We start from the raw sequence: 16411 nt of genomic DNA on the forward strand, positions 1-16411 counted from the left end.
CAGGGATAAGTCAACAGATTCTTCTATAAAAATTCTTGGGGATGAATTTTCCATTTTTTTTCTCATAATAAAATCCGAGGAAAAAATAGAATTTTTAATTATTGGAATTGTCGTTCGTAATTGAGCTCCCCAAAAAGCAAAAAAGCCAGGAAGATGATTAGAATCCCCTGAATCCCCCGCCCCCTCCGCAAATTTCCTCAAATGAACTCCCCTCCCCTCGCCCCATAATAAACCAAAAATAAAGTGAAAAATAATGAAAACCTACGAATAACGAATAATTCAGTCGGAGGGTCCCTGACCCCACCTAGACTTTGTCCTCGGTGTTTTAGGGGGTGAGATTGCACTCCCATCGTCAGTTACTTTCCTCTTAACACTGATAACAACTCCACTCTTGGGTACAAACTTTGGACTTGACTCGTTCCTCGTTTCCACAGTGGGAGGTGTTCCCGAGAAGATGGGGAGCTCCTCGTCCTCAACTCCCGGTGGTTTCGGTTGATCGGAGACCCGAGATTTCGATGCTGAGAGGCCCCCAGGATAGCTGATATCAAGAGCTTCCCTGGGCCCAAAAGTGGCGTCAGCTTCAGCAGGTCCAGGAGGCAGAGGAGGATCGACAGGTCCAGCGGCTGCTGCCACAGCTGCGAGTTCCTCCTCCGCCTTTTTAATGAGATCCAGATCACTCAGAGACCTCAGAGTGCTCTTGTTCTCCTTGGTGACAGAGGTCGGTGTGTAAGTCTTCTCGATCTTCACAGGAGCATTGACAGGCGTCAGGAAGGACGCCCCAGGCTTCGAAGGAAGATAAGGATCGACTTTGCTGCTCTCCTGTCTCTTCACATTCGCCAGGATCTCCTGGAGATTCGCAGGTATCGTTATATCCTGGACTTTATCAAGAATTGGTTGTGGAAATTTGGTAAGAGATTGAGGTGGAGGTGTGAAGGATCTGGCATCAGTTGGACTGTAAGCCTCGTCCTCTGGTGGGTCCATACCAAGACCAGGCAACGGTGACTCCTCCAGGAACGACGAGGACATCAGGATCTGCTGCTTCTGCTCCTCTATCCTTCGATTCAACTCCTCAACTTTCCTCTGGATGTCATTGGAGTTCTTTGTAGGCAATAAATTGCTGGTTGATAGTTTGATTAAACTGTCCTCAGGGTCGTCGTCGATTTCTCCAGGGCTGTACGGCTCGTCACCATCGTCAGGATCCTCGTGGGGCTTTCCTGGGGACGATGTCAGGTCCAGCTTCGACGATAATTCAGGAACAATTTTAGAAATTACTGATGAATCCATCAGATTCCTCGACATTCCAACTTGGGCTTTATTCAAGGAATTCAGTGTCGTCTGGGTTATCAAAGACTTCTCACTGTGATCATGGGACTTCTCCGAGGACGACGAGATCTTCTCCTTGGAGATGTGCGCTGGGGGAGGTGTGTAGCTCCTATCAGACTCCTTTTTCGCTAGCTTGAGAGGAATTTGAGAGATCGAAGTGACAGAGGGTCGTTTCCTCTTGTTCCTGATGATGATGCCGAGTAATAAATGCGGTCTGTTCTCCTCGAAGCCAGGGCCAATGAGCGGCCTCAAGATCGGGGGTATCTGGCTATTACTCGAGAAGGGCATTATGTAGAAGTCCTTGATGTTGTTGGAGATGGCTCCAATCACCCCAAGTCGACTTCTGCTGTTCAAATAGCTGTACAGAGTGATGTAGGGGATTTTCTCCTCGTCGTTGGCAGCTGTCAGTCGAATAACTAGGATCTCTTTGGAGCCATTCTTCTTCATCTTGGACATGTAGTCCCAGACGGTCTCAGGGCCGATCCTTCCGACGACGTCGATGGAGTCTGGCAGATCGTCCATGAGGTCCTTGGCATGTCCACTGATTTCTTGAGCTGTTATGAAGAATTTGGCGACGTCCACCATGTTCACGAAGCCTCGCCAGACAGTCTGAGAGCTGCCTTTCACCACTTCTTTAGGTGGAGAGACTGACAACAGAGGCTGTTCAATACTTATCACCACTTCTTTCTCCTTCTCCAGATCCTCATTGATGTCAGGAGTCTTAATATTAACCGTGGAACTGGGCTCCCTGTCGGAAACATCAGAGTCATTCCCATCGAGAGTATTCGTCGTTGTCTCCTCTTCCACGTGCCTCCAGAGCCGATCCTCAATGGGTTTCTCGGGTGGAGGCGCTGCAGACTCTTTCTTCTTCTCCTCAATCTTCTTTTTATCCTCCTCCTCACTTCGTTTTTTCTCCTTGTCCTTGTGACTGTCCCTGTGACTGCTCTTCGATCTACTGCTGCTCTTGCTGCTTCTCCTCGATCTGTCCTTGTCCTTGTCCTTTGATTTATCCTTCTCCTTCGACTTGTCGCGATCCTTCTCCCTCTCTCGATCCTTCTCCTTGTCCCTCTTGCCATCCTTACTTTTTCTTCTATCCCTGCTTCGATCCCTGGAGCGATGTCTTCTACTCCTGCTCGAGCTCCTCTCTCTCTTCGAGTCCTTGTGCTCTTTATCCCTCGACTTGTGTCCATCCTTCTCCCTCTCCCTGTCCTTGTCCTTCTTCTTCTTCTTGTCGTCGTGTTTAGGCACTTTGACTCTGGAATCTTCGATCGACGAGGACGTCGTCTCCTCTTTCTCCTCGAGAATGTCCGAGGATGTGTTGTCAGCACTGTTGAGAACAGTCACAATGTCCTGAACCGGTGTCTTTGGATCCACAGCCTCTAGACCCCCCTCGTTCTCAATTATCTGCTCCCCTTTGTGTGTTTTAACAACAATCGACTTTGCCTGCGCCATGAGATCCAGCTCGTTCTTCTTTATCATCTCCAACTGATGTTTAGTTTCCTTTTCCCGCCACTCCGCTAGTTCCTGGCTCGCCATCTCCTCAGGACTCAGCCTGACAACAGCATCTGGGGTCAACGATCTGTCAGCAATCTTCCTGAAGAGAGTTAAATTCTTCGTGTCCTTAATATTGAAGGAGAGACTTCTGTACTTGGCTTTGTACTTGGCCCCGGCATCCTTGAAGTACTTGTACATCTCCAGTTCTATGTTCAAGGCCAGTTCTGTTATCTCGTCGTCAGTCAGCTTCAGGTCCTCTGTCTCCTTGATCCTCGAGGTCAACGCTTCAGCCAACGACTTCCTGATATTCAGTCTTATCGGTTCGGGCTCTGACTTCTTGGACCCCTGGGGCTTGTGGGAGACCTTCTGTGACGATGCACTCGACTTCTGCTCGCTCTTCTTGCTGGATGACTGCGGTTTACTTGCAGCTGGAGACTTGCTAGGCTGAGGAACAGTCTTGATAGTCGTCTGCTTCAGCACTTGGGGGCTCTTACCTGGAGCTGGTTTCAGGGGTTTCACTTGGGGTGTGTGAGGCGACACTAGAGTGATTTTCTTGCTCGGGGCTAGAACAGTCTGCCTGGACCCAGCCACCTTGGCATACATCATTTTAACCGGTATACCAGGGGATGATTTTGATTTTCCAGGGGTTTGAATAGCCGCCATCGTCTTTCCACCAATCTGAATGGTGTTCAGACTGTTTGGACGAACAGCCTCAAAGGTCGGATGCTCCTTCAACCAGTTCTGCAGGTTCGACCGCGTCGGGGCGTCACTTCCAGTCAACAATTTCCCTGTTTTTCGTTCGAAGACTATCACTCGAGACTCCTTCAGGCCATCCTTAGGAGTCTTCGAGGTCTGCTGGACCTTGTCTTTAGTCAAAGCCTCTTGTGCATGCGCTAAAATGCAAACGTCCGAGCAGTAGATGCTAGAGTTTCTCGCCTCCTTCTTGCAGACGACGCACTGGGTCACTGCACCAGCTCCTGGGGGCGCCACTCCCACCTCTGGCTTCACCAATTTCTCGGGAGCCTCCACTTGGGGCTTTGGCTGCAATCCCTCCGACGGCTTCTGGATTTTGCTGGTCTTCGGGGGTCTGCTCGTCTCCTCAGCCTTCTTCTTGGAGCAGTTGGGGCAGACCCACTCGATCCCCTGCTCCTCCATCTGCTGTCCCATTGCTTTACTCACGTGAACGCATTTGCCGTGAAACCAGTCCTCGCAGACGTCGCAGCAGATCATGAAACGATTGTTGTGGGGACGTTTGCAGATGCACCAGAGGCGATTTGGATCGTCCTCGGAGTCTGAGTTGTCCTCCTCGTCATCGTCCTCCATTTCCGAGTCCATTTCCTCGGATTTCTTTGGGTGAGAGGGAGTGGAGGGCTTGGGGGGCTTCTCCTCTCGTTTTGGGGTGTCCTGGGGCTTCGGGGGGGAGTCGTTTTTCGATTGGAGACGTTTGCTCCTGGTGGCAGGAGCCTCGATGGGAGGAAGTGTTATTATTCTACCCCCTCGGACGATCTGAATTGGCTCTTTTGTGTCTTTCTTTTTGTGGTCGGTTTGGGGGGGTGGTGGAGGGTTCTGGGGGACTGGTGGAGGGTTCTGGGGGGCTGGGGGCTCTGGCGGCTTCGCTGGAGGTGGGGAGGGAAGGAGGGGCGGCTCGAAGGGAGGGGGCGGGAGGAGGGGGGAGGCTAGGGGCGGTGGGACGTCCAGAGCTGTTGGGTCTGACAGATCAACGTCGAGTTGCTCCTGGAGGAGGAGGGCCTCTGCCAGGAGCTCCTCTTCGTGCTTGCTGGCTTCCATCTCTAGAGTTGCTAGCAGGTGCTCGTTACCCTCGATGCCGCCAGGATCAAGCACAGCATTCAGATCATCAGCTACGTGCTTCTCGTTGTGGTCATCCCCATCCCCCAGCAATGCCCTGGCCTCCTCTTCAACCCTTCCACTGACATCTTGACCCTGTTCCACACTCAAATCCTCCCTCGGTTTGACGTCACCCTCCAGGTTCATCAAATCCTCCTTTATCGTCGCCATCTGATGGTCCTCAGGCTCTGCCACTGGTTTCCCACCTCCATCAGTCACCTCCAGAGGTTCAGGCTGTTCGGGGGCCTTGGCCTCCCCCACAGACCCCACTCTCCTGATGATATCTGGAGTGGAGAACAGCGCAGGCCCCAGTGCCTCCACGAAGACACCTGGCGACTTCTTCGTCTCCTTCTTCACGTGCTTCTTGGACGTGTCAGGAGTCTTGATCTCCGGGGTCTTCGGGGGCTCCACCTTCTCCTTCTTCTCCTTCTTCACCTCAACAGGTTTGACCTTCACTGGAGTCACTGGGACCACCTTGGAAGCCACCTCAGGCACCTGATTGCAATTCTCCACTGGAGGGGTCTCAGCAACAACTGCTGGAGGCGCCACTGCAATCGTCTTACCCATCGCAGTTATGAGCTTTCCATCCTCTGAAGTTGCTAATTTCGTCTGGATCTGATTATTCAACTTGACAGGGCCCTTGGTGATGACAACAGGTGTCTTCTTGATCCCGAAATGCTTTATCTCATTCGCCTTCATCACGATCTTCTTCTGGACGAAGTAGACCTTCTGATTGTTCCTCGATTGTCCAGGTTTCGTCAGGATCATGTCGCCTTTGATCATGTTCGCACTGATGAGGTTGGCCTTCACTTGATTAGTCGTTTGCAGCGGCTTTTCGGGTGACGGTGGGGGCTCAACTGGCACTGCCGGGGCTGGTGGCTCCTCCTTTCTCTTCCCACCCATCGTTCTTATCTGCTTCTTGGGGCGAAGGCTCTGGTCAGGCTCTGATTTCACTGGTGTCTTCATCTCGTCCACTGCAGCCGCCATCTCCAGGTTTAACCTGCGAACTTGGTCTGTGTCTAGTTTTGTGGGACGACCTGGTCGTCTTGACGCCATTGTTCCACCTCTGGTTGTCAGGCCTTTGCGACCACCTCGGGCTCGCACTCCTCCTCGCCTGGGCCCACGAGGGCCGAAGTCCAGGTCGTCGTCTGAGGGCTCAGACTCGGAGGACTCGGAAGTCGAGGGCTGACTCGAGTCCTCGTCCTCTTGGAGTCTTGTGGCGGGCTTTGGGGAGTCTGGAACCGCTGGGGGGGACTGGACTCCCAGGGGCGCTTTTCGGGGACGACCCACTGGCTTCTTCAGGGAGGATTTCGGGGAGAGCTTGGCCTCGGGGACCTCTGGGAAGTGCGAGGGGGCACTGACGCTCGGGGGGAAGTCGACTTTTTCGACCTCGGGGGAGTGCGCCACTGGCAGGGGGTCCAGGGGCGCTGGGTCCGCTGGGGACGTCCGACTTGTGTAGCAGTGGTCCAGCTCGATGCTGTAGCGGATCGAGTTCTGTTCCTCTTCTACTGTCAACATATCTGGGGGAGATTAATATTTAGGAGATTAATTTCATTTATTTATTATTTATCACAGAAATTTTAGAATTCGTATTTTTGTTATCAACAGGGATTTTAAGTCATTAAGTTCAATAAAATTCCATTCTGGAGAAAATTGCAATTTTTCAACATTACCTTAAATCGATAATTAAAACTTTTGTATATAGAATGATTTTTTTAAATTTATTGTTTATAAATTATTCATGGGAAAAATCTTGATCTAAAATACAACTAAATTTCAATTTTTATTCTGGCAGGGAAGATCGAATGCATGAAAATCGAATGAAAATAAAATGCAAATGATAGAATAAACATACCTAACATGGCTGTCACATTCTCCCCGAGTATCTGTTTAGCCTGTTCACTCTGGAGTGCAGTCTCTAACCTCTCCAACTGTTCAGGATCCATCTCCATGAATGGATCAACAATATCAGGGGTTGTGGTAGTGGGTGCTGGATGCACATTACTATCTGGAGGAACAAATGTTGGTGGATCAACCGTGAACGTTAAATCCCCATTTGGAGCATCAGTCTCTGTCTGACCAACTCTGACGACACTCACGTTGGCATTCGATTGATTCACTGCAACATAGAACAAAAACTCTGAATTCATTTCATCCTCTAAATGCCCAGAAACAATCCCCAAAAAAAATCAATGGACTTCATGAAATCTTGGATATCTCTTGATCAAATGATACGATTGAAACGAAAAAAAATTGGTTTATTCTCTTCCTTCTCCAAAACTTTGAAATAAAAATCTCCATAATCTGTCTTTTCCAAAGATTTCAGAATCTAAAAAAATTGTCCTGAAGACCCTTTTGTAGAAAAAAAACTAGAACTACGAAAAATATTTGCACAGAAATTCCTCGATCTCTCATAATTTCAGAGATAACGAACTAGATAAAATTAACTCCCTGGAATCCTCAATAACTCTCGACCAAACAATGCAATTTAAACAAATCAGCTCTCATTTAGCAATTCCGAAAAAATCTTCGAAATGAAAAAAAATAGTCCAATTTCACTCTGCCAATCTCGAGATAACCCCAATCAATTACCCCCCAATTAACCCGCCAAATCCCCGTTGTTTATTATCAACTTACTTATTAAATTTTGCAGTGTCTCCTGGTCCACAGAAATCGTTCCATCGTCATTAACAACGATAATCAGAGTGTCATCCTTCTTCGCCTCGCTCTCACGAGGTTCCACGATGTAAGAACTTGACATTGTGAATCTATTAAAAAAACAATTCCCTCCATAAGAGTTAAAACATTATCTAATAAACGAGCAAAAGGTCTGCCATAACGTTCTCAACGAAATGCAATTCCACTCGACCCCACGAAAATCCTCATTTCGGTTGCAATTGACAACAACGAAATCCCGCGCTTATGTAAATGAAAATAATAATAAACACGATTGAGGAAAGATGACGGCAGCCATCTTGTTTGATGTCGGGAGGAAGTAGGTGAGGTGGACGGTGGCCCAAGTGGAAATGCACTAAAGTAATGTTACGTTGTACCTCTTGTTTCCCCTTCTGTCACCACTGTATCAACGATCTTTATTTTGTCAGGGATAATTTGCTGATTTCGATGCACTCACGTCACTGATGTGTCCGTTTTATTTTTTCATCGCGGATAAGCCGCGAAATAACTCTCAGCGATACATCGTGCTCGTCGGAATAGTCACACCAAGTCACACTGCCCCCGAGGGACTGTTGTGCGCAAACGACGCTGTCTGCGCGTCATGTAATGCGCAAATCAAATTCAACACTTGAGCGCCAAATTCGTTAATCGGGGGTTTTCATTCCACAGGACTCGGATTTTTTTCGGGTTTCGTTAGGAAATTATTTTAATATTAATAGTTAATTGGGATACGCGTGATAAAGTAGAATAGATGAAATTCTATCGGATTGCTAGTGAAAATTCCACCGCGTTTATTTCTCAGAAAAAGTGATTAAAACTATTTTACAGAAAAATTGGTAGAATTTCATGTTTCTGGGTTGGATTGAGAGTGGAATTAATAGTGAATGGGTAAAACAAGGTTGGTAAAATAATTTTCGCAATTTTTTTCCCATTTTTATTATTTCTACAATTCACGTGTAAGAACATATGGTAGAAAAAACTAGAACAATTCTATTCAAATTCTATTAAAAGTCCCAAGGACTATTTTGATTAATTCTATATCTACCAAAGAAGGAATAGGGATTCCTTCTTTGGTAGATATGTCATGGAAACTATTCAAATTGTCAATTATTGTCCGTAGTTTTTTGTTATATAAATGCCTGCCGCTGTATTATTCATTGTTCCTCATTACAATATCCAGGAAAAAAAATATGGGAAATTAATGCCCCTGAATTGAAATGGAATGCATTGAATACAGAGACAGCAACATCTGTTGAATCTTTTCTATAAAAATGTATATATCGAAAAATTGCCATTGATTTCTACTTAAAAAAATATATTCCCAACAATGGAATGACAATTTTTGAAGCTAATTGGACCTATTGGGACCGCTATTTACCGATGGCGGCGTGGTGATCGCCCTCATAACATGGACGACCGATGGTTTACCCGTTCAAACTTGTTCAAACCCTCACATTGGAGCTGACAGTAGTAGTTCCTCTTCGACTCATTCATTTCTGTATTGTTTTTTATTGTTGTGCTCGAAGTTCCGATGGTGTCATATTTTAGAAAAACTTGAGAATTTGCAAAGTAATTGATTGAAGTACCAACGATAAACCATCGGACGGCCATTTTTTTTAGTGCAGGGAATACCCACCATACCTCGCAGCGTCGCTTTCTAGCCGCTCCAATTCTGTCCTAATGAGACTAAGCAGTAATTCTATGATACCTTCAGGGCTTTCGCCTGCATTAACAATAGTTAAATTCCAGCCCTCGACGTCGTCTAAATCGCACTCGGTTTCGCAATCGTCAACTCCTTGAAAATAAATTTATTGAATCAAGAATAATTCACTAGAACTACTTGATGAATTTATTTCAAGGGAAATTGTTAATTAAAAATTTTAATCTTTCTATTCTTTAAGGATGGTGGAGCATGCATCTATTGAATTAAATCTCACTAAACAATAAATAAATAAATGAACGAATAAATGAGTGAATGAATGAATAAATGAACAAATGCGAGTTTACTTTTCACAATAAATTACCTTTAGTAAAAATCCATCCACGTTGACTCCGAATATGATCTGGACATTTTATCCGAATGCTCTTACATTTCTGTGGAAAATTCTCCCTGAACCATTTTAAATCGGTTTTTCTCCTAACATCACTGACAATCCAAATTCTCTTCCCCTTGGCTAAAATAAAAGAAATAAAAAACGTTGAAAACGCGAGCGAAAAAATTTCCTAAAAAAACCTATCGAAATTCTATTGAAAAAAAATTAACAGAAAGTTCAACAGAAATCGAAGAATTTTCTATCGAATTCGCTAGATTTTTCTGTGAAATTTTTCGTGTGTGAACTGACGACGTGAAAAGAATTCTCAATGCATTCACCGTTATACATGTCAATGGCCGCCCGACAGAAATACCCGGGATCCTTGTTCCTGATGTCTTCACCCCACTTGATCATCTCACGTCGATGATTCTCCTTGTATTCCCCGTCGGTGAGTAATTTATTGAAATCGAGTCTACGAGTTTTCGCCCAGTGTCTCTTTATTGGACCTGAGATTTTTATCATAGCGATGTCGTCTGAATCCAGTCTAAAACCAATATTCAATCGAAATAATGATTGTCATGCACGAAAAAAATTCAGAGAAAAACCTAGCGCACTGTACTGCATTTCCATTAGTTTTTGACTGATTCTATTTGAAATCTCTGTAGCTTATCTGCTTGTTTTTTTTCAGAAATTTTTTTATAAAATTCTCTAGATTTTTCTTTGTGCGTGATCAGTTGAAATCGGCTGTAACAACTCAAACGTCAGCTCCTCAACGCAATTGATGGAAAATTGACCCACTGACCCCCTAAATCAATCAAATTCCTCACGTTTTGAACAATATGTCAGTGATATAATCCTTCCCCGATTTTCTTTTGCCACTGAACAACAGAATTATCTCAGGAAAACGAGACATTCTTACGACTTGCGAGGCACTCGATCCCGACACGTCAGCCATATTGAATCTCGATTGTCGAAGATCGAAAAATCAGAGAACGATTTCGTTAACCTCCAATTATCCAGGGAGTTGTGAACCTCTTTGATGACAACAGTTAATTTCCTGTTTATGATGAAGAGACTTGACATTTTTTTTTGTTTTTCGTCTCTCTCGGGGAAATGTTGAAATGAACGTTTTATTTGGTTTTAGGTTTTTTCAAGTTTTATTGTTTCTTGCAAAATCTACATTTATTTCTTTCCTTTAGATTCACGAAGGGCCTTACGCTCTGTTGCCCTCTTCAGCTGGGCCTTCGGCTTCAGATTGTGCTTCTTAGCGAATCTCTGGTTACGCAGGAATTTCAGGTCCATCTGTAAATAAATACAACAATCATGAGACACAATTAATTATGTACTAATTGGTGAATTGATCAATTATGGACAATTGGGTAAGTTTATTTTTTGATTTTATTTTTGATTTGGAAGAGCTTTGAACATTTCTGTTGAATAATATCATTTATTTATGAAATAGATACTGGATGAATTCTCGTTGGAATTTTTTCTTCAATTTAATGTCACTCTCAATATCTTGAAACCATTGCACCATTTGATCAGGAGACATTCAAGATTTAAGAAAGTCCAATTTACGAAATTTATTTTCATTCTTCTGTGACAATCAGTCGGATTTTTTTTCAATATATTTTTGAACGAAAAAAGTTTTTATACTCACACCAACAGTGGACTCGTGCCTGTAGCGTTTGGGTTTCTTGATGCCATTTCTGTGGGCCTTTCTGCCTATAAAATAAAATAAAAGTAAACAATTGTCGAATTTGAGCTAATGGAAAAATTTTCTGCTCATTCAGAACTCACTCTGATTGTGATTTGTGTGATTCTTAGACTTTGCCATTTTTCCTGGTGTTCCTCAGCCTATTCTGCAACAGAATTGATGAACACTTTGGATTATTTACATTAAACACAACCGTTGAGGTTAGATCATGCCAGAATTTTCAGAGGACAAGAGAAATTTATTCGGAAAATAATCGCTCAGAAACGTTCGGCATGATCTATTCAGGATTTTCGCAATTTTTTTAATTGAAAATATTCAGTGATTGTTTGGGATTAATTGGATTCATTTCACATTTTATTACGAAAAATGGGGGATCGACGTACCACACAACGGAAGCGGAAATAAAAAAGAGGGGCGATTTGAGTTCCTCTGGTGGAGGTTCGTAAAACTGATTCATTCATTAGAATTTGTCAAAAAGAAAGATTCATTTGCAAACGATTAAAAATTAATACTAATAATTAAATAATAATTATTATTATAATTCTTGAATAATTAATTACTGAGAATAATCGAATGGAAATTGTTCAATAAAAAATGTCTCAAAACATTAAATCATTAGTCATTAAATATTATTTTATTGGGAACAAGAAGATTGATGACAACTCATTGATGATAACACAATGAATAATTCATTCATTTTCATGTACATTTATTATTGAATCACGTGCAATACTAGAAACATTTTCAACTAATATAAATCAATGGCAAGAATTCATAACGCAGCCAACATGAACTTAATCCGTGAATAAAAATCACACATGTCTATTTAATATCACAGTCAGGATCGATATCGTATGGCACAAAAAAAATGCAGTCGATTCTATGGGATTTTCCTAGTCGAAGCCGAGTAGTTGCTTTCGCAGTTTGAGGAAATCAACGATTTTCTGGGGTATCGGTTTCTTCAGGTTGAGGGCGATCGCAGCGTGATGGAATTTATCCTCATTCTTCCTTATGTACATTCTTGCGTCTTGCTCCAGCTGGCTCAATTTTTCGGGCCTCGTCTCCTGCATTGGGAGCATCTCGGTGAGGTAGGGATTGAATCTGTAGTAGACGTGGTCTGGCAGGAGATCATTCAACATTGTATGCACACCTGCAACGTAATGAAGGGAATTAATTCATTAAAACATACATTTATTCATTTTTTATTGGAGAGACGTTTTGAAAAATTCTATTCACCAGGAATTATTGTACAGAAAAAAATTAATAGAATTTCGTTAATTTCATCAATTAAACTTGATAGAATTTTTGATATATTTTCTGTCGAAAAAAAAAAAAGAATGAATGTAAAATTGATGAAATTATTGTATTTTCCGGCCGTCAATTCCTTTCTAGAAAGTGAAAATGAAAAAAAACCCATTCATCAAATAAATTGATAAAAACCTTCGGTATCTGTAGCACTAGCCAATATTTTATCGAATTTATCCTTCCAACTGGAGGCATTAGTGGCCTTGCTCTCATCCCCATCGTTGATGGACGGTGGTGTTCTCCCAGTTCCAAAGGAAACCACACACTGTATCGGTGTGTTTGGCCACAACAATTTAGCCTCGTGGATGGCGACAGCACAGGGATTATTGACCATTATTCCGCCGTCCGATAGAATGTACTTTCCATGCTTGAACTCCTCGAAGTACGTTGGTGCCGCTGCAGAGGCTCGAACAGCCTCCCATATCTTGTGCCTGTGTGAGCCCATGTACTGGGATTCCACTCGTGGGGGGAGGGTGTAGTTTCTGAATATGTACGCCATTATCTGGACGTTATCGAATACTGATGCAATTGCTGAAAACTGCAGAGGGAAAAAACTAATAGACTTCGATTGAAAAATTGTAAAATTTGTAGCGAGGAAATTTATGGCGACTGAATTCTTCCAGAATTCGGATAGAAATTCCGAAGAATTTCACTAAAATCATGCATTCCTCCATTTCACATTGTTTATAATTAATGCATTATTAACAATCACCTTTGGTGAATTGGGATCGCGCTGAGTCTTGATCAAATCTTTGTCCCCCAGTTGTTCCTGGAGTATCTGCTCCCACAAGGCAGTGTCATAATAAGCATGACTCCACATTAAGCTACTGGTGCCCCTGAGTGCGCCCTGGGTGAAAACCTTGGCACTCAGATCCTTGTACAGATCCGAAATCTCGTCGAGAGTCTTCCTCTTGTGACCCCCTAAAAACCGAGAACGAAAGCATTCAAAAAACCTTATATTTTCCCAAATGATAATTATGAATTAGTAGAATTAGAATGAGAATTGTGTACCGGTATCACTGGACTCCCGAATAGTGGCTGCGAGTCAAACAAATAAACATCTTCAGAGATCTTTTTATTTTCATACCAAAAATTTCACAAATTTCAATCGATTCGTAATATTTCCCTAATTTTGTGGTCGGATTTTTCATCCTTTTTCCTTTCATTTTCATGCTTTTCTTTTAATTTCTTCATTTTCCAAGTCTATTGAAGATTATGCAACATTTAAAACATTTTTTACGAGATATTTAATGAAAAAACAAGTCCATAGATTTTTATTTTACTGCAAAAATTCTTGGGCATAAATTTTCCGCTGTATTTTTAATTATTTCTCGTAATAAAATGCCACCACAATGAGTAATATAGAAAAATCAACATCTATTAATTTTTTCCACACATGCTATCTCGATAAATAATGCAATGACTTCTCAATTTCTCACAATTAGAAAAAAAAATGTTTTTTAAACATTTTCCACGCAATGTCCTCAATTAAAAATTCCAAAACACTAAACTCACCGAGAACAGCCGAAAGAATGGCCCCAGTGCTGACGCCGCACATATAATCAAACATCTCATGAACCCTCTGGCCAGTAAATTCCTCGAGTTTCTTCAGCATCTCAATGACGAGAAGTCCCCTCATGCCGCCTCCATCGATGGAGAGGATCCTGATCCCCTTTCGAGGAACCGGATCCACATACCCCATGACGGCGAGAGCCTCCCTGATGGACTCGGCGATCCTCTCGTCCTTGGCGTGCTGTCTCAACCTCAGAAGAATGGTGATAGCCCCCTCCTTGAGGGCCAGATGCCTGGCCTCCGGGTACTGCTCGATGTGCGTCAGCAGGTCCTCGATCCTCCTGGATTGCGAGGCATTCGACTCAGCTGTGCTGATGCTATTCAACACGTGCTTCGTCCTGGAGGCAATGCTGTGTTTAGTGATGCTGTTGTTGATATTGGTCTTCCATTTTGGTACTGTCATCAAGGGAGTCGTTTTCTTCGGATTCAGCCTGTCGAAGAATTCACTGACTGCTTGGGGAAAAGACATTATCTGCTCCTTCGTGTTCTGAATCATCTGATCTGCCGTCAGAGACTGGCTCTGGGGCTCCTCCTTGTCCTTGCTCTTCATCAGCTGAACCGATTTGCTGGCTGACGCCTCGAGATCTTTAGTTGAGCTCATTTCGTCAGCAGTGTCAGGGGTTTTTTCGTTGGAGTTTGATGGGGTATTTTTCTCGCTGGGCCTGTCCCCCATGGAAAACGCTCGCATTGTCTCCGTCGAGGGGTACGTCATCCTCTGGATGGCTTCCATCCAGTACTTGTTGACGATTATCTGGAAATTCTTGTACTCTGGCTTCGCGAGGTAACCCTTCAGCTGGGCCAGGACCTTCCACTGGCTCTGCAGGGACATTGTACTCTTTGATTTCGAGAGGAGGCTCACCGAGTTCGAGAGCTTGTCAGCCATTGTTTTCAGGTTTTCGGAGTCATTTCTACCTGTTGCACTTTCTGTGAGACGTCTGGAAAAAAAATTAAGGAGGAATTAATATCTCAGGGTCAATTTGAATTTTTTTTTAATAATAATTTTAAATAATATTTTTTTCTTATTTTCAAAAATTAAATAAGAACATTGAGCAGAGGATACTTTATAGAAAATATTTCAATCGAATAAATTTTACGGAAAAATATAATTCTATTGATTTTTTTCTATAGAAAGTTCAATACAAATCCAATAGAATTTTTTTTAGCGAATTCGATAGATTTCGCTCAAAAGATGAACTGTAAATCACAGTTCAAAATATTGTGCTCATCACCTTGACCTTAACTAAATTCGCATCTCATTAAACCCTCAACCTATTACGCGAACTTGTGCAATAATCCCAAATGATTCGTCAACAACAAAAATACCCAACTCACCAATGAAATTATAAAATTACACATAACCTCATCCGAATTTCGATATCTCAATACAAACGATTTCGCATGAATCGAAACAACAACAAAATCTCAACTCAACAATTGTTAATTATGATTCAATAATTATCTCGACACTCGATTTTTCAGCCCGTGCTATTCCGACGATGATAAATAGTGTCCATAATATTTTCGGCTGTTCCCGAATCTCGAACGTCAAAATCAGCTGTGCTAGAAAGTTCGAGGGAACTCACCTGGTCAGCGAGACGCCCCTGCGGCAATTTTTCACATGTTTACTGAGTACCATTCTACTCTCACCGCAGATAACAACTCTTCTCGCACTGAATTCAATGCCCCTGGCACGCATGAAAGTCTCACCGAATCAATAATCCACTGATTACTCACTACTCTGAGGTTGTCAAATGGAATATATCAAATATTATTGCAACGAAAGTTGTATATTATAATATGGATATGCCGTATTATATCCACGCCCGTGTCAAAACACAAATAATGACGAAAATATTATGTGGGAATCACAATCATGGTCTGTCCACTTGTCAAAACACAAATTTGTGATATTCTCAATCACTTTATTTATCGACAAAGATTCTCTCAAGGTCAACTTTGTCGATTGGAGGCGCGTTCGTATGTTATATGTATTAGGATCGTACGTTTTCAACTGTTATTGGTTTACTGAGAGACCGCGGAAGTGATTCTGGCTCTTTATAGATCACTTCTAGGCTGTCTAGTCTATATCGGAAGTTTTTGTAAATAAAAGTCGCGCGATACCGATGACGTGTTGGCAGAGACGTGGTTCGCATCGCATTGTTGATCAGCAAAATCTCCTGATCACATTGCTAGGTGTTTGTTGCTTTGGGTAACGAGGACTTTTATCACTGTATCGCGGTGTTATTGAACCAATTACCTGCACGTGCCGCCGAATTATTTTGTTTTGAGGCCGCACGTGGAGGAAAATATTTTGCATGATTTCCCATAGAGGGGATTCCAACGATTAAAGACGGAGAATAGTATTCTTGGTTTATGCGCAAGCATTTCGCGTAATTCAATTTTTTTTGAGAAAGTCAATGGAATTTGACATGCAACATAATTCGCT

At 43.0% G+C, this 16411-nt stretch overlaps 3 protein-coding genes across 5 annotated transcripts; all 3 read right to left on the reverse strand.

Moving 5' to 3' along the window:
• Window positions 1–221: 221 nt before the first annotated feature.
• LOC107040060 (titin) lies at window positions 222–7882 on the reverse strand. Its single transcript, XM_015259983.1, has 4 exons — window positions 7716–7882; window positions 7300–7430; window positions 6518–6781; window positions 222–6182 (listed from the first exon to the last, which is right to left on the reverse strand). Exons 2-4 carry the CDS (start codon window positions 7421–7423, stop codon window positions 280–282), a joined length of 6291 nt encoding a protein of 2096 aa, XP_015115469.1. The 5' UTR covers window positions 7424–7430; window positions 7716–7882; the 3' UTR covers window positions 222–279.
• A 364-nt stretch (window positions 7883–8246) lies between these two features.
• On the reverse strand, window positions 8247–10347 carry LOC107040047 (phosphomevalonate kinase). Its single transcript, XM_015259964.2, has 4 exons — window positions 10199–10347; window positions 9710–9915; window positions 9363–9512; window positions 8247–9133 (listed from the first exon to the last, which is right to left on the reverse strand). Exons 1-4 carry the CDS (start codon window positions 10324–10326, stop codon window positions 8955–8957), a joined length of 663 nt encoding a protein of 220 aa, XP_015115450.1. The 5' UTR covers window positions 10327–10347; the 3' UTR covers window positions 8247–8954.
• Window positions 10348–11700: 1353 nt separating this feature from the next.
• On the reverse strand, window positions 11701–16043 carry LOC107040049 (calcium-independent phospholipase A2-gamma). 3 transcript variants are annotated; one of them, XM_015259966.1, is made up of 6 exons: window positions 15549–16043; window positions 13909–14900; window positions 13405–13431; window positions 13106–13314; window positions 12529–12931; window positions 11701–12238 (listed from the first exon to the last, which is right to left on the reverse strand). In XM_015259966.1, exons 1-6 carry the CDS (start codon window positions 15659–15661, stop codon window positions 11982–11984), a joined length of 2001 nt encoding a protein of 666 aa, XP_015115452.1. In that variant the 5' UTR covers window positions 15662–16043; the 3' UTR covers window positions 11701–11981. The 3 variants fall into 3 exon arrangements, with proteins under 3 accessions (XP_015115452.1, XP_015115454.1, XP_015115453.1); XM_015259968.2 differs by lacking the exon at window positions 15549–16043 and adding an exon at window positions 15298–15530; XM_015259967.1 differs by lacking the exon at window positions 13405–13431 and having other exon boundaries at window positions 15549–16042.
• Window positions 16044–16411: the final 368 nt, after the last annotated feature.

This window comes from Diachasma alloeum, unplaced genomic scaffold (assembly GCF_001412515.2).
Source record: "Diachasma alloeum isolate Michigan unplaced genomic scaffold, Dall2.0 Dall_scaffold_00315, whole genome shotgun sequence".
NCBI classification, from domain to species: domain Eukaryota; kingdom Metazoa; phylum Arthropoda; class Insecta; order Hymenoptera; family Braconidae; genus Diachasma; species Diachasma alloeum.

Excerpts from the sequence above, each read along its gene's own strand:
- LOC107040047 (XM_015259964.2), bottom strand. The coding sequence starts at position 10,326 with ATGGCTGACGTGTCGGGATCGAGTGCCTCGCAAGTCGTAAGAATGTCT. Across the intron at positions 9,513-9,709 it reads GGCCATTGACATGTATAACG|CCAAGGGGAAGAGAATTTGG; the intron begins GTGAATGCATTG and ends CTTTTATTTTAG. Across the intron at positions 9,134-9,362 it reads TGGATGGATTTTTACTAAAG|GAGTTGACGATTGCGAAACC; the intron begins GTAATTTATTGT and ends TTTATTTTCAAG.
- LOC107040049 (XM_015259966.1), bottom strand. The coding sequence starts at position 15,661 with ATGCGTGCCAGGGGCATTGAATTCAGTGCGAGAAGAGTTGTTATCTGC. Across the intron at positions 14,901-15,548 it reads AGGGGCGTCTCGCTGACCAG|ACGTCTCACAGAAAGTGCAA; the intron begins GTGAGTTCCCTC and ends TTTTTTTTCCAG. Across the intron at positions 13,432-13,908 it reads CATTCTTTCGGCTGTTCTCG|CCACTATTCGGGAGTCCAGT; the intron begins GTGAGTTTAGTG and ends TTTGACTCGCAG.
- LOC107040060 (XM_015259983.1), bottom strand. The coding sequence starts at position 7,423 with ATGTCAAGTTCTTACATCGTGGAACCTCGTGAGAGCGAGGCGAAGAAG. Across the intron at positions 6,782-7,299 it reads GACACTGCAAAATTTAATAA|TGAATCAATCGAATGCCAAC; the intron begins GTAAGTTGATAA and ends TCTATGTTGCAG. Across the intron at positions 6,183-6,517 it reads GAATGTGACAGCCATGTTAG|ATATGTTGACAGTAGAAGAG; the intron begins GTATGTTTATTC and ends AATCTCCCCCAG.